This window comes from Pocillopora damicornis, chromosome 3 (assembly GCF_964200805.1).
Source record: "Pocillopora damicornis chromosome 3, jaPocDami1.2, whole genome shotgun sequence".
Classification (NCBI taxonomy): Eukaryota; Metazoa; Cnidaria; class Anthozoa; order Scleractinia; family Pocilloporidae; genus Pocillopora; species Pocillopora damicornis.
The window spans coordinates 27,890,550-27,906,312 of record NC_142672.1 but is presented as its reverse complement, the minus strand read 5'-3'; the positions used below and the strand labels follow the sequence as shown (position 1 = coordinate 27,906,312).

Below are 15,763 nucleotides of genomic sequence, written 5' to 3'. Positions count from 1 at the left end.
CCCTTTGATAAGTGTGGACCTCCTTCCAGCTTGTCCGTATTCATGATGTCAGCCATAATAAAACTTCCGCTTTTTAATCTCACTTGATATAGATTAAAAACCAGTCCCTAACGCACTCGCCTTTTCGGTTACGTAGATTTTCGCCTGCCGCATAAAAGAATTATAAAAACATTTGTCAGCTATGGATGAACCAGTTATTATTTCTTTGCTGTGAGGTGCATGGCATCTTAGAGAACATGATGATCTTTTTCCTAATAACCGAAGAGCACTTCATCTAACTTTATATTCTGTTCTACACTTTTGATTATTTGCGTGGGGTAAGAAACAGAAGAAAATATAAGACAACGGACTCCGCTGGTAAAGATAATGAAGACTTTTTAAATTTTATCTTTTCTCTCTTTCTCCTTTTAAAAGTTTACAAGGATCCATGGATCGCTTGTCCAATCGACAGAGTAGAAGAACTTGATCCAGACAAGTCCACTGTGGTTCTTGGGTTTAAGTGGCAGCTTCCTCGAACCAACATGAAGAACGTGAAAGTGTCGCCCAGCAACTACGATGAAAACTATCCATTTCCTGTTGGCAGACATCGCGTTACGTGGATAGGAACCAGTGAAAGTGGAACACAGAAGAGTTGTAGCTTCCATGTGACAGTGAATGGTGAGTTTTAACCTCTTTTAAACTAAAACATTAGATCAATCTGAAAGGTGCCCTCTGAAGAGAACGACCAATAACAGTCGATTCACAACTCTCTGCATCTAAAATTTATGGTTTTTAATGCAATTTTTGTGCTTTTTTGAAAAGTAAGATGAGCCTATGTAAATATTTTTTTCAGACGTGACGCCACCCTCCGTCCAAAATTGCCCGGCGTCCTTTTCCGACCGTACCAACTCTCTACAAAAGCATGTCACCTGGACACCGCCAACCTTTAGTGACAATGTGAAAGTAGTTAGTGAGTTATCCAATCGTCAGCCTGGATTCGAGATGCAAACTTTCACGTCTATAACCATACGGTATACGGCCTTAGACGCCGCAGGCAACGTTGCCTATTGCACCTTTAACATAACTCTGGAAGGTATGTGGTACTGGCAAGCTTTTATGCATCCAAACTTTCAGATTCTGATTGCATCATATTCGTAGGCTCATTACTCACCCGTTACTTTCTTACTCGCGTAATCTGCTTTTTCTGTGTACCGTCTGCGCTGAGATAAATAGCTGTTTCCCACTTTCCTTTCGACCGTGGTTTTCGATCGACAGACAAATAAGTGGCAATCGAGTTTCTTCATGCACAATCTCTATTACAGCCAGTTCTAGGCTATTTGAATCTCTGGAGTAGTTCCGAATTATTCTTGAAATGATATGAAATATTGTGTTCACAACTAATCATGGCTTCCCAGGTTCAACGTGCGTTACAATTACTCACCCAAAGAACGGCATGGCTGCGAAGCTTGGCTTTTTCCTGCAACTGCGGTGTAATCCTGGATACTTCTTTAATCCACTTCCACCCGGACTTCCCAGTGGACAAATGATTATCCCTTTTTATCGGTGCATGGGCAACAAATGGGTTTCACAGAATGACAGAAAGTCTATACTGACTGAGTCCACAGATTGCGTGCGTAAGTAAAATATTCTGTAACGAAAGATGTATCATGAACTAGGCAAGGAGGGACTGGGATAAGATTTGGAAGGAGCACGTTCGAACATGGGGACTAACTGTATCTTCTCAAGATACAGATATATATGTTTAGAGGATATGCCTCTTACTAACCGAGTTCAACGTCCGTCCTGTCCGAAATGGACTGAGCTTTTTCCGCTCGAATTTGTGGCCCAAGCGAGAAGTGCGCGAGTCATAAATCCCAGCGGAAAAGAAAGTTGTTTAACGCCAATTTTTAATACTATACGGATTGGAATCGTAATAATCTGCAACTTTATGGCCGAATAAGAAGCTGGCAACTTTTCCATTAAGAGATGGATGTTAAGCTATATACTATCATTAGAAAATTATTATGTCTCAATGCTAAGAATAATCAGTACTCTCGAAAGTGTTCTGATTCATTGTCCTTTCAAAAGCTTGTTGAGGACCAAGACACCAGGAAAAGTCGTTAAATAAGTGGGGAATACGATAACTACCTCTCGCCATTTTTGTTGAAATAAATGAACCTTATGTAAACTGGCCAATTACATGAGAACTAAATCAAATTTTTCTTTTCTTTTCCAGGTTATCAAACGTTCGTGAAAGGATCACCATGCCCCGATGGAAGTTTCAAACAGGATTTTGGTGCTACAAGCATCTGCTGTGAGTAAAATTACTAAGACGAGAACAAACGTCAGTACTCATCATTTCGTATTCTCTCGCTAAAAAAAAGCACCAGAGAAAATTGGAGTGATCAAAAACATCCGCAGCTCCAAGTGTGGGGCCATGATACTAGCATGTCTTTCTCAAATAGGAATTATTTTCCATAAAAGACAAAGTGAAGTTTCATCTTTCATTTATGGTTGTGCCGGTATTAAATGCCACTGGTTCATGAGTACGCTAATCAGCCATAGTAATGCCAGCTGAAATTGCGTCCTAAAGGATAGAAGCTTCCCTATACTTTTTTTTTTTAACTGGAAGCGGCTTAAGTATTGCCATGCTAACTTCTAAGAGTGATGAAGAACACTACCCTGTGTGCAGTAACCTCTCCGACATAACCAACTGCGTAGCCTTTTGCCAAAATAGCATTCCTCCTGCACAATTGCAAGCTCTCAAAAAATAATTTTTACTTCCACAGAAGTTTAAATGAAATGGCAAATAATTTCGTCGCCAATGTCTCTTCAAGAATGTCTCTTCCCACCCGTAGCTTCTAAAAATTCTTAATAAAATGCGCCGAGAAATTAATACTCGTGATGATGTACAAATTAAAATGATTATAAAAGAGCGACGGTGATAGTTACAATGCAGAGTCTCGGAAATAACTTGATTCAATTTTCCGAGTTTAAATGCATTTGATTGTCAGTTGAAGTACCGACACATTGTTGTCTGCTCTGCTATTCTTAGTAAACTGTCCATCGGGAACGTACGCTGACACCAAAACCAAATCATGTAAAGAATGTACCCCTGGCTTCTATCAGGACGAGGAAGGAAACATGGGCTGTCTTCCATGCCCGAAGAACACATTCAGTGTCGCAAAGAGAGCTAAATCAGTTGGAGACTGCAAAGGTAGTTTTATGTATTTTCATATATGGTTGAATGAGTAACTAGCATGCAGAGCAAGCGTATTTTTAGCGAGTGACTGCTCGGTATTCTCGTGGGAAAAATTATAGCCGCCATCTTTGATTTTTACAGCAGCAGAGGGCTGAGGAGAAAAAGACATTTTGTACCCAAGGAGGTGGGCGACGTTCAAAAAAGGAGAGGGAAGGGAGTGGGCAAAATATGAATTCTTTCCTGATCAAGTACTAAAGCAACAATGTTTTCTTTTGACCAAAGAAGGTTTAAGACATTAATTAAGAGCCACTGACCAAGGAGAATTTGCGGACCTTTATTTTACCTTTGCTAAAAAGACACAAAGTAGATTATTTGAACGGGTCACTTCACAGACGTAAACGTCACAAATTGACATGAGCTTCATATCATCAAAAACAAAATTTGAAAGCGGGAATGCATCGCATTGTTGCGTACGAAGTTGCATGATTTTTCATTGTTTTACGGTGCGGGCGGGAGGGGGGGTAACGGCCATCTAAGCACATTTTGAACTCTTCAATTTTTCGGAGAAAGCAAAGCGCGATAGAACTTTTTTACACAATTCTTTAAAAAGGTTTATCATAAGGGTTCTTTAGGAAAAATAAAATTAATTACAAAATTTTGCAACTGTCGGCGGATTCTCAACATCTAGGGTTAGTGGCTCTCAGTTGATCATTTTTTTACGTCCGACTTCTCAGCTGTCTGTAACACTGGTTACTACTCTACTCTTCATGGCGTTGAACCATGCGTTGAATGTCCTATGGACACATATCAGGACAATATACAGAGAACTCAATGTCACGCATGTCCAGTTGGAACACATACAGCCAGCACCGGAAGTACGTCACTGGAAGACTGCCTGTGTGAGTATTTCCTTAACTAAGCTTGGATCCTTTAAAAGTCGGCTGGAATAGTTCCTAACTAGAGTGAAAATAACTTCTTTGGTAGACACGTGTCTTCAAAAACACGAGGAGGTAACCAAGATATGTTTCGTGTACATGTCTGATGCAATAGGTTTAGTGTGACATAGCGAGAAGTTTAAAGCATAGTCGAGCATTGTCGACTAGTTACAAGCTCTTCTCCGATCCGGCTCTGCATCTAATCTTTTTCTAATCTACGAACTAAAAATGTATGACAATGCTCTAATCTGAGGAATCATCTATGTTTGTTTCCCCTTTGTCAGCTCCTGTTCGTATTACAGACATCATTCCATCACAGGATTATGCAACTTATGAGAATGAAGCTATTTCGCTTGCGTGCTACATAGCAGGAGACCCAACCCCAACAGTTTCATGGGAAAAAGTTGGAGGTAATATATATAACAAATATAAAACTAAAGAAGTACTGCTTCTCTCTGCTCTCATGTTTCCTGCCACCATCCATCCCTCGGCTCGCAAAGACTTTATAGTGACTACAGTAATTTTCTATTTGACTCAATTTCAGCCTCCCAGTTTCTTTAAAAACTTACGTTATGTTTCCTGAATCAGTCTAGGATAATTACAATGTTTTTATTCTTTATTACCTTCACTTCTTTAATTCGCAGGTTCTCTTCCTTCCATGGACCGCCTCGCAATTACCAATATATTTGACCTGGATGGAAAGTTGGCCGGTGTAGAATATGTTATATCTACTGCTGTTGTAGCTGATTCTGGTAGTTATAAGTGTACGGCTACTAACAAACACGGTTCGGTCAGTAAGCAGGTTAGAATAAACGTCCAGGCTGGCTCACCACCCGGTATCGTGCCACAATAGGTGAGAAGTGATTTTTATGTACTTTTTCTTAATATGCCGTCTTAAGATCTACCATAATTAAATTATTTCATACTTTGAAATCTGTACCGGAGCTCGTCACGGAAATGTACGCACCACCCCGCGGATCAATGTCTGTCTCTGAGCAACTGCGCACCTAAATCTGTACTTCCCCCCCCCCTCCCATTAACCCAACGTTAGTAAACTGATAACAAGTTACTTAGGGTTGATGTTGGGATAGGGGAGGGGTAGGTGCCACACCGCTTACATGGAATTTCAATCATGTTACAAGTATCATTTCGTAAATCCCAAACATCATGATTTTCTCCACAAGAAGAAATGAATTGTTTGCTATGTTACATTGCCATCTTTGATGTTAAAAAGTTCTTAAAAAGAATGTGTATCACTAACAGGCACAGTGATTTTTTCTCGTAACTTGATACATTTGTTTACAGAGAATTTTAGGTGTTTGTCATTTCAATTTCTATGCCTTGGCCAGGGTTTCACTTTCGTAACCCTTTGCACACGGCCTGGTGAAGTGTTTGTGTCAAACTTTTTCTAGCTTTGAAGATGCATAACTATAGCAAGGAATTCGGGAATTTCAATATACAAGACCAATCAGGCTGGCCACTCAGGCTGGCCATGAGTATGCAGAGAAAAGAGCGGTTGTAAAGCCTGCAAGCAGCCGGCTCTTTTCAGCAGCAATACAGCATGAACTGCGAAGCCTTCGAGATTTAAGCCAGCAAACAAAGCGAGTGTGCGCCATCTAGGAACCCGCAAGCTTCGCGGTTCGTGTGACAGCGCCTATGAGAACCTGCATGCAGACTAGTAGCTGTGCATGGAGGAAACATCTTACACGTAGGCTAGACATCCTTAAGTAATTTTACCAATACTGTGTTGTGTTGACTGTGGTTTATTTCTTTTTTCCTGCAGACCATAGACAACCTCTTGAGTTAGCTATGAAGCGACAGAAGAGCAAATATATATGATTTAAATTCACGATTGTTCTTAGCAGAAGGGAACGAGACCCATAGCGTTTAATTATAACTGATATGAAATAGTTTTGGCATAAACTTAATAAATGTCGGTTGCAACAGAGGAATATGTGTACACAGGTCACTTGAACCGATTTCAGCATCGAAATAACGATAAAAAAAACATAATTTCCCATTTTCCATTACCCAATGCATTTGCCTGTTTTCCGTTCCTCATTTCGCATCATTTCCATTCTCCGTTCCATGTTTAAGCTTTTTGCCAGAGCATCAGTCCGCGAGATTATTCTTGAATTTTAAAGCAGTAAATCTTTTTTTTTGTTCTTTATTCCACATAACTTACAAAACGTACAAAACCCTCTTAAGGAGAGTGCTCAGAACCTCGGGCGTGGAGTAGTGGTACAATACAAGGAAATAATTTTGATTAAGAGGCCTCTTTTATCCAGATAGATGTTGGCCTGAGTGTTGATAAAACAGTCAGTGGTATATTTAACGTGAGGCGATATTGTATGTAAGCGAGATGAACGCCACAAGATAAAAAGTCTCTTTTATTCAAAGGGGAAAATGGAGTTCTTACTTTACCTACTGACAGCGTTCTTGATAGGCTGATGGCAGCCTAATTCTCTCTTGTTTCGTTCTGAAAGTTGAAATAAGCAGGAAGTTTTCGAAAAATTTTAACTTCTAGTACGAGAGAGAAACTAGCGTCCCCTTTTACCTAGAGAAGTGGAACCAGACTTAGGCACTCGCGCGCGCACTTTTTGATGGCTATTTTTATGGCTATCATTAGTAAAAGTCAATTTGCCGTAGAGCAACCAGGAGCAAATTGCAACTCATGTTCATGAAATTTGATAAACACGTCGAAGGTAATCTAAGGTCATCTAACGAAGCCGTATCAATGGAAAGAGCCATTTTACGGAATCAATATTTTTAGTTTAAAAACGTAAAAGCGGCAACCATTCAACGCCAGGAGTGAAATTTGAAAGAAAAGCAATCTAACACACAAAAAAGGAAGCAATTAAAACGGCATAGTTTTGCTCCTCTCGGTGTAAATTGATGAAGGAAATAACTCACATATCATGGACTACTAGACAAACAAATTAAGTAGAATCACTCGCTTTTTGCTAACTCTAACTGTATAATAGTTGTGCTGTGCAAAAGGCGGTTTTAATATAGTCATGAAAGTCAGAAATCTGCTGGTCTCATTTTCATCTCAGTCCCCTTCAGAAAACGCCTTTCTTTCCAGCCTCCCCAAGTCACTCCAGCACAGGAAGAGTCATTTCCATGATGATATCTGCCATTCAGGTTAGAGTGGGAGCACTCGTTATACCACCAGGCTCCGTGACAACGCTCTGTATAGTTTCCCATCAGCCACTCATCATTATCCTGATCAGGAGTGCTCCATGGCCGATCACGATGATAAGAGAGAGAATCATGAGCAGATCCTGATGGATTAAATCGTGTAATATAGTTACGCATAACACGATGGCATTCAAGTCGACAGAATTGCATAAAATCTACAATGCAGTGTAACAATATAAGTATTAAATGAAAATACGAAGTTTGACTGCGTGAAACCATTTGAAAATGTTCTTGTGTTTGGTTATAAAAATATGTGGAATGAGATGCTAATCAAACATTGATGGACCGTTAATTGAGAACGATCCGTGCGCGGGAAGGGTTCTGACGCGTCTAGCTAAAGCAACGGTTTTTGTTTCACTTGCCTGATCACCTTTCCCTTTGTCTACGAGGATGTTCATAGTCTGTTGGCGAATGCCTCCAAATTAATCAATGTATAATATGCACTCTCCCTAATTGCATTTGGGTGACTTTGAAGTATTTTATCTTTTTCTTCATCGAGAGCTGCTAATTCCAAACAGGTTACTAACACACTGATTATGACACTGCCCCTCTCCCCAGTTTTACCTGAATAGAAACCGAGGATTAGCCTGTACTTGTCTTTCTCATTCATAACACCAAATATATTATACTCAGCATAAGTTGTATTCCCTTTAAAGTCTTCCAAATCCACACGCAGCATGCTGTTGTTATCTGAGGTCAGGCGGTGAATCTTGTCCAATCCTAACCAAAACTCACCATAAACGTCACCAAAGCCATGTTTGTAGTCGCTCCAGTTACGGTAGAAACCAACCGAGCCGTCCAGTCTCCTCTGGAACACAGTCCATCCTCCACCAGCTGTTGTTTGGTCACAGAATACCTCAAAGGCAGTCATGTTATCAAGTTTGATGGTGTACGTACCGTCAATTGATTTACCCACTGATTTGTGGATTTCAGCACAGTTCTTAAAAGCTATGAAGACAAGGAGTAAATTTAGATGTTACTTTATTTTCAGATTTTACTCCACCAGTTAAAACAGAGACACCATTCGAGCTTCAAAGTTCAATTCAATGGTTCCTATAAGTGCATGCTTGTGATTTTGCTTCCGACAAAGAAAGGACGGCTCTCGACATAGTAGGCTTTATTTCACACAACCTTTTTACTTTCAGTATATATAGCTGGATTTGATTGACAAAAATTGCGATGAATTTGCCGTATATGGTACTTGCGAGGCGACATCATCGACCTTTCCCCTTTTCGGACACTATTGAACAATATTTTACAAATTGTATTGCACGACGACAAATTCATGATTCCGCGTTGGAAAACAAAACAGTGAAATATCTTGTATAATCAATTGAAAAGATTTAACGATTTTTCATTCTATCTGAATCAATTCAAAGTTTCTGACAAATTTTTGTTTTAAATATTCCTAACAACTGATTCAGTCGTGAAGGGAAATTATCTCTTTTCAAGCATAACAAGCCTCTTCAGTTATATAATTCAATAGTAAATAGTAAACTCGTCAACACAAAACCATTAAAATGAAACATCTCGATTGGTTGACACGGTACCTGAGCACAAGCGTCCATCTCCAGTAAATCCTTTCTTACATGTACAATTATGTGAGCCAATGGTGTTGGTACAGGTGGCATTCACATGACAGTCGTGATTGCCGGTGATACATTCATCGATATCTAGCAATAAATTAAGTTTAAAATGAACTATGATAGTAATTTTATCCGAAGAAACACAAATAAATCTAAATAATAGAGACAGTTGGGTACAAAAACCTTCCATTTCCATGTCGCAATTAACCAGCACAGCCTTTCCATTTCCACTTGGATCCAACCAGTACTTGTTGCTGATGGCATCTTGGCCTTCACTTGCCTTTATTTCCCGGCACGACTTTGCAGGCAGCTGTGGAATGGATCCCAAAGGAGCTGTGATCGAAAACAGGACAAGAAAATGAAAAGCTTCTTCGCAAACGAGGAAAAAAACTGTTATCGGTGGTACCTGTCTTGAAGTTTCCAGTAAAAGTGTCACAAACCCTTCCAAATAAATTTCCTTCTCATACTGATCGTCTCAGTGAAAAAAACCGGTAAAAAAAGTAATTAAAGTAAGTACTACAAAGACATTTGCGACTTGATTACCACGAGAACAAAAAGATTTATTTGGTAGAAAACAACTTTGGGGGTCAGTGACACTTGTGATGAAAGTCGATTTTTTTAGGTTGGCACTATGTCCTTCAATCAAATGACGGGTATCTCTGAATAATGAAAAAAGATGACATATTTTTAGCACATACTCCTTCCCACAAAACGCGTGTAGTAAAACCGAGCAGGGTCTGGTTGGAAGTTCTCAGGACTTGCCTCCTTGGTCCGGTTATTCAGTTCACAGGACTTTTCTTCTATCACGTAATTGAAACTTTGGCAGGTGATTTCTCTCTGACAACTCATATCACACTCATGGATGGTTGTTACTGAGAACTTCTTGAAGACAAATCCCTGCAGAGCCATTCCATTTATGCTATTTGCTTGTGTGCATTGTTTACTGGCAGATATGATGTCTATCAAGACGCCAGTATAGAAGGGCCAAACAGCTTTCCACGACATGAATCAACCACTGAACTGTATAGAGGCAAATACAACCAGGGGTAGAAGTTGTGATTGTAGTGGCTGTAGTAATAGTAGTAGAAATATTAGCAGCAGCAGCAATAGCAGAAGTAATAGAAGTTCAAGAGAATATTGATATCCTCTTGTAGAGGTATTTATAGTAGTTGTAGAAGTAATAGTTAATAGTCTTAGTAGTGTTAGTATCTACAAAAGTCTAATTTGAACAACTAAGAAAAAAATAGAACAAGAAAGATGAGCTGGGTAAAGCTCGGATTCTGTACTCCGATGCTTTCCGATGCTTCACCACTGAGCCACAAGGACTCTATACGGTGAGCGAGGCCCATTACGAAATTCATGTGTCTTTGTCCCACCTTCGTGACAAGACGAAAAACATCTTTCTCTATTTCTTTAATGAGCTCAAAAGTCTAAACTGCTAAAAACAATCGATCTCATGGTGGAGTGTAGTACAATTAAACCCTGCTGCGCTCCTCTATACAAGAACAGACAAAGCACTTTGAAATTCTAATTCTAATCCTTTGCGAAATTGTGGATCATCGGTATGGTTTATTTCAGTACAAAAATGAAATGGTTAGTCATCTTGCAAATAACTCTATGTGTTTCATTAGACGATATCATGGTAGTTAACATTCAACATTACTCAATTTTATCTTAGTTGGACTGGTCCCAAGCATTCCGTGACTTTTGGATGGCATTTGAGAACTTTAAGCTAAAACAAATTCCAATTTGAAAAGCCTGGTCTGAGACTTCACAGGGATATCTCTTACCTTCTAAACTACATAGTGTTTTTCGTTCTTGGAGTTGTTCTTGTGAAAACTATTTGGTGTTGTGCTTTCCTATATAGAATTGTTTGAGCTTCTGTAACTACAACTTAGTATACGTATCTTACAGTCGATAACACTTGAATGAAAATCCATTAAAAATAACTTAGCAAGTCTAACTCAAACATAGATGCAAATTATTTGGTCAAAGTATTTTCTGCGGATTATGTTTAATAAGCTAGTCATTGAAATTGCTGTGACGTGTTACATTTTCAAAATTATCGCGCACAAGAGAAATTCTAACAAAAAAGTATAGAGGCGTAATTTTTACAGGACTTGTTTTGTTTAACACATTGTGTCACTTTGCCATTTAAAGCGATTCCGAATCGGAGAGAATGACAATCCAATGTTTTACTAATTTGCTCGATACAAATTATCTTAAACTGCAACAAAGTTTAAAGCGGGTTTCTGCAATCATTGCTGCAATCGGCACAATCGGTTTTGAGCAAGAAAGGCTTGGTCGAAGACTTCACAAGGATATCTCTTACCCTCTGAATGACAAAGTGTTTTTCGTTCTTGGTTTTGTTCCTAGGGGGGTATCAATATTGAAAACTTTTTGGTGTCGTGCTTTCCTATATAGAACTGTTTGAATTTCTGTAACTATGGTTCCATAAAAAAACCGCTCTTTTGTGCGCCACAGTCCTTCTTCTTGTCCAGCTGATCTAATTATTATCAGTCATCAGATAATAGCTTCTGTGTTTAAATCTAAATGACTGATATCATCTTACTACTCCTATGTATCACACAGTCAATGACATACTTGAATGAAAATCCATGAAAAATAACTTAGCAAGTCTAACTCTTAAACATAACTGCAAATTATTTGGTCAAAATCTTTTCTGCGGGACAGGTGAGAAGTTTTAGAACTTCACAATATTGTTCTGTTTTCCTGGGAGATAATTAAGGTGTTATGACCAGTTTTATGTCTTTCAAATTATAAATTAATGAAAATATGAATTTTTAGAACTACACGATGTGTCGCATTTTCCTCCACAAAATTACTCGATAAGTTAGATAGAAGAAACAGTATTGTTCAAAAAGCACACTGTGCTATCGCAAACTTTAGAATAATTTTTGCCTAAAGATTTTGAGCGGCTTTTTGCGGTGTTGTAAGATGCTATTTCGGTTACGCTGAATATTGAGGCCGGAAAACTTTTTTTTTCCAGGGGAGCACATTCTAGGCCTCTTCTCCACCGTGGATAAATCGATGCACCTGTGATGTGTCCGAGCCAGAATTCTCAAAAAAAAAAAACAGACTGCGAAAGCTCAAATTTGCGTTTAATAAGCTAGTCATTGAAATTGCTGTGACGTGTTACATTTTCAAAATTATGGCGCACGAGAGAAAATTCTAACAAAAAAGTATGGAGGCGTAATTTTTTCAGGACTTGTTTTGCTTAACACATTGTGTCACTTTGCCATTTAAAGCGATTCCGAATCGGAGAGCATGACACTCCGATGTTTTACTAATTTGCTCAATACAAACTATCTTAAACTGCAACAAAGTTTAAAGCGGGTTTCTGCAATCATTTCTGCAATCAGCGCAATCGGTTTTGAGCAAGAAAGGCTTGGTCGAAGACTTCACAAGGAAATATCTTACCTTCTGAATGACAAAGCGTTTTTCGTTCTTGGTTTTGTTCCTGAGAGGTATCAACAGTGAAAACTTTTTGGTGTCGCGTTTTTTTATATAGAACTGTTTGAATTTCTGTAACTATGGTTCCATAACAAAGCCGCTCTTTGTGCGTCTTGTCCAGCTAATCTAATTGTTATCAGTCATCAGATAATAGCTTCTGTATTTAAATCTAAATGACTGATATCATTTTAGTACTCCAATGTATCTCACAGTCAATGACATACTTGAATGAAAATCCATTAAAAATAACTTAGCATGTCTAACTCTTCAACATAGCTGCAAATTATTGGTCAAAATATTTTCTGCGGGACAGGTGAGAAGTTTTAGAACTTCACAATATTGTTCTGTTTTCCATGGAGATAATTAAGGTATTATGACCGGTTTTATGTCTTTCAGATTAATAATTAATGAAAATATAAATTTTTAGAACTACACGATGTGTCGCATTTTCCTCCCGAGTTAACTCTGGTGTTATGATTATGGTTTTCTAATTTACAAATTATCTTACAAAAGATGCTTTTCACAAAATTGCTCGATACGTTAGACAAAAGAGACAGTATTGTACAAAGAGCACACTGTGCTATCTCAAACTCTAGAATAAATTTTTGCCTAAAGATTTTGTGCGGCTTTTTGCAGTTGTAACATGTAATTTCGTTTACGCTGAATATTGAGGCCGGTAAACTTTGTTTGAACACAAGCGTTAAACTATGGTTCCATGACAAAACTGCTATTCTATACGGCACACTCCTTCTTCTCGTCCACCTGTACTAATTGTTGTTAGTCATTAGTTCATAGCTTCTGTGTTTAAATTTAAATGACTGATCTCATCTTTGTACCCCTATATATCTTACAGTCAATGACATACTTGAATGAAAATCCATCAAAACATTTTAGCAAGTCTAACTCTTAAACTTAACTGCAAATTATTTGGTCAAAATATTTCTGCGGGACATGTATGAAGTTTCAGAACTTCACAATATTTTTCTGTTTTCCATGGAGATAATTAAGGTATTATGACCCGTTTTATGTCTTTCAGATTAATAATTAATGAAAATATAAATTTTTAGAACTGCACGGTATGTCGCATTTTCCTCTCGAGTTAACTCCGGTGTTATGTATATGATTATGGTTTTTTAATTTACAAATTATCTTGCAAAAGATGCTTTCCACAAAATTGCTCGATACGTTAGACAGAAGAGACAGTATTGTACAAAGAGCACACTGTGCTATCTCAAACTCTAGAATAAATTTTTGCCTAAAGATTTTGTGCGGCTTTTTTCAGTGTTGTAGATGTAATTTCGTTTACGCTGAATATTGAGGCCGGTAAACTTTGTTTGAACACAAGCGTTAAACTATGGTTCCATGACAAAACTGCTATTCTATACGCCACACTCCTTCTTGTTGTTGTTAGTCATTAGTTCATAGCTTCTGTGTTTAAATTTAAATGACTGATCTCATCTTTGTACCCCTCTATATCTTACAGTCAATGACATACTTGAATGAAAATCCATCAAAACATTTTAGCAAGTCTAACTCTTAAACTTAACTGCAAATTATTTGGTCAAAATATTTCTGCGGGACATGTATGAAGTTTAGAACTTTACAATAAGGTAATTAAGTGTCTCTCAAATTAAAAATTTATGTAAGTATAAATTTCTAGAACTACACAATGTGTCGCATTTTCCTCCAGAGTTAACTACAGTGTTATATCGCAAACTTTCGAATAATTTTTTCCTGATCATTTCGAGCAGCTTTTCGCAGTGTTGTAAGAGGTAATTTCGATTACGCTGAATAATGACGCCGGAAAACTTTGTTTTTACCAGGAATGCACATTCTAGGCTCTTTCTCCACCGCGGATAAATCGATGCACCTGTGATGTATCCAGTTCGAGCCAGACTGAATTCTCCGAAAGAAAAACAGACTGCGAAAGCTAACACATTTATGTTTAATAAGCTAGTCATTGGAATTTCCGTGAAGTGTTACATTTTAAAAAGTAGACAATCAAAGGCTGCATGTGGCTACTGATAGAGCACAATTTTAAAGAACTAGAAGTTGTATAATGACGCTGGAAGGTACTGTTGCAGAATATTAGTCTCACAAGCAAAACAGAAAACTTGACGCTTCCCAAATATTAATGAGAACCCTGTTCCGAAGAAAGATGAGCGACAGTAAAAATGATAATAATAATAGTACAATAATAATAATAATAATAATAATAATAATTTATAGGGGCTAACTTGAAAGCCTCATGGTTCCCCTATCCATAATTCTCTATACCTCTTTTAATTTCCCTGTTAATCATAAACAGCTTTCTTATTTGATTGCAATTCCATTTTTTGAGACTTTTGTTTCATGCAAAAAGGCTTTCCTCGTTTTAGGATGCTCATCCACTCCGCATCTTTAGATATTCCGCCATTCCGCCCATCCACCGTTCCTCCGTTCCATCATTCTGTTGAATAACTCAAGTTAACGAATCTCGCAGCTTGCTCGCTTTGCAAATTTAGCGGCTCTTTTCGACATAAGTCGCTGATTCAAACAGTAAAATGCCCGCTTTTCAAAGAAAAAAATATTCTCAAAGTGTGTAATCGTGTTTGACACCAATCATACCGCTATTACCGCTATAAACATGCTATTTTAGAACGATTGGGTGATTACACAGGAATCCCAATTAGGAAACAACAATAATCTCACGAACTTGAGGCAAGTATTCTGCTGGGCTTCCTGCGGATCACTCGTATACCAACATGCATTCATACATATCTTATCAAAACCCAGCACTTAACCTAAAATTACATTAGGGTGCTCTCTAACTTTGGAGTTACTTCGGACACAAAATTAAAATGAGGTGGAATCAACACGTTCCTGACATGTCTTCTAAAGCTAACAAGACCTTACATCTGATCAAAACAAAACTTCTGGTTTTGTGAACAAGACACCAAAAAGCCCTTGCATAAAGTGCTCGTCCAACCCTGTCTGAGGCCCAAACTACCGATATGATATAAATAAAGTAGAGAATATTCAGAGGGCAGTTGCTCGTTTTTTCAAAGAAAGATTATAGACATACGTCTAACGTAACCTCTATGGTCAAAGAGATGGAATAGGAATCCCTGGCCTCTCGCCGCAAAAAAGCTCGCCTCTGCACAATGTACAAGATTTCAAATGACATCGTTCATATTAACAAGTCTAAGAACTTAACAGAAACTCAAACTTACGGAACGATAAGCGATCATTTTTCCCTCATCCAGTGCTAAAGGCCATCGATCTGTTAACGGCAAAAGGAGAAATGCAAGTGAATCTCCCTTTCTGAAACCCCATTTATTTAAGAATATTACATTATAACCATACAAGAAGCTATCAAGCTGTTTACTTATCACTTATTTGAGCCC

At 38.2% G+C, this 15,763-nt stretch overlaps 2 protein-coding genes across 4 annotated transcripts in view; one reads left to right on the top strand and one right to left on the bottom strand.

The window, feature by feature from the left end:
- LOC149049150 (uncharacterized) overlaps window positions 1-6,068 on the top strand; it is a 33,060-nt gene extending 26,992 nt beyond the window's left edge. Inside the window, exons 38-46 of the mRNA XM_089202014.1 lie at window positions 415-657; window positions 833-1,072; window positions 1,395-1,613; window positions 2,216-2,293; window positions 3,035-3,196; window positions 3,916-4,080; window positions 4,401-4,526; window positions 4,761-4,969; window positions 5,900-6,068. Of these exons, the coding sequence (XP_089058140.1) occupies window positions 415-657; window positions 833-1,072; window positions 1,395-1,613; window positions 2,216-2,293; window positions 3,035-3,196; window positions 3,916-4,080; window positions 4,401-4,526; window positions 4,761-4,969 (1,442 nt within the window). The 3' untranslated portion in view covers window positions 5,900-6,068. The remainder of the gene's footprint in view (window positions 1-414; window positions 658-832; window positions 1,073-1,394; window positions 1,614-2,215; window positions 2,294-3,034; window positions 3,197-3,915; window positions 4,081-4,400; window positions 4,527-4,760; window positions 4,970-5,899) is intronic.
- Window positions 6,069-6,493: 425 nt separating this feature from the next.
- LOC113666416 (ficolin-1) lies at window positions 6,494-11,283 on the bottom strand. 3 transcript variants are annotated; one of them, XM_089202018.1, is made up of 6 exons: window positions 11,236-11,283; window positions 9,602-9,971; window positions 9,087-9,236; window positions 8,868-8,990; window positions 7,882-8,265; window positions 6,494-7,400 (listed from the first exon to the last, which is right to left on the bottom strand). In XM_089202018.1, the coding sequence occupies exons 2-6, from the start codon at window positions 9,906-9,908 to the stop codon at window positions 7,141-7,143; spliced, it is 1,224 nt and encodes a 407-aa protein (XP_089058144.1). In that variant the 5' UTR covers window positions 9,909-9,971; window positions 11,236-11,283; the 3' UTR covers window positions 6,494-7,140. The 3 variants fall into 3 exon arrangements, with proteins under 3 accessions (XP_089058144.1, XP_089058143.1, XP_089058145.1); XM_089202017.1 differs by having other exon boundaries at window positions 8,868-9,236; XM_089202019.1 differs by having other exon boundaries at window positions 8,053-8,265; window positions 8,868-9,236.
- Window positions 11,284-15,763: the final 4,480 nt, after the last annotated feature.

Bases quoted from the DNA above. Each gene is read 5' to 3' on its own strand.
- LOC113666416 (XM_089202017.1), bottom strand. From the start codon at position 9,908: ATGTCGTGGAAAGCTGTTTGGCCCTTCTATACTGGCGTCTTGATAGAC. The intron at 9,237-9,601 runs GTATGTGCTAAA...TTTCGATCACAG, and splicing joins CACGCGTTTTGTGGGAAGGA to CTCCTTTGGGATCCATTCCA. The intron at 8,266-8,867 runs GTACCGTGTCAA...TTGTCTTCATAG, and splicing joins AGATGGACGCTTGTGCTCAG to CTTTTAAGAACTGTGCTGAA.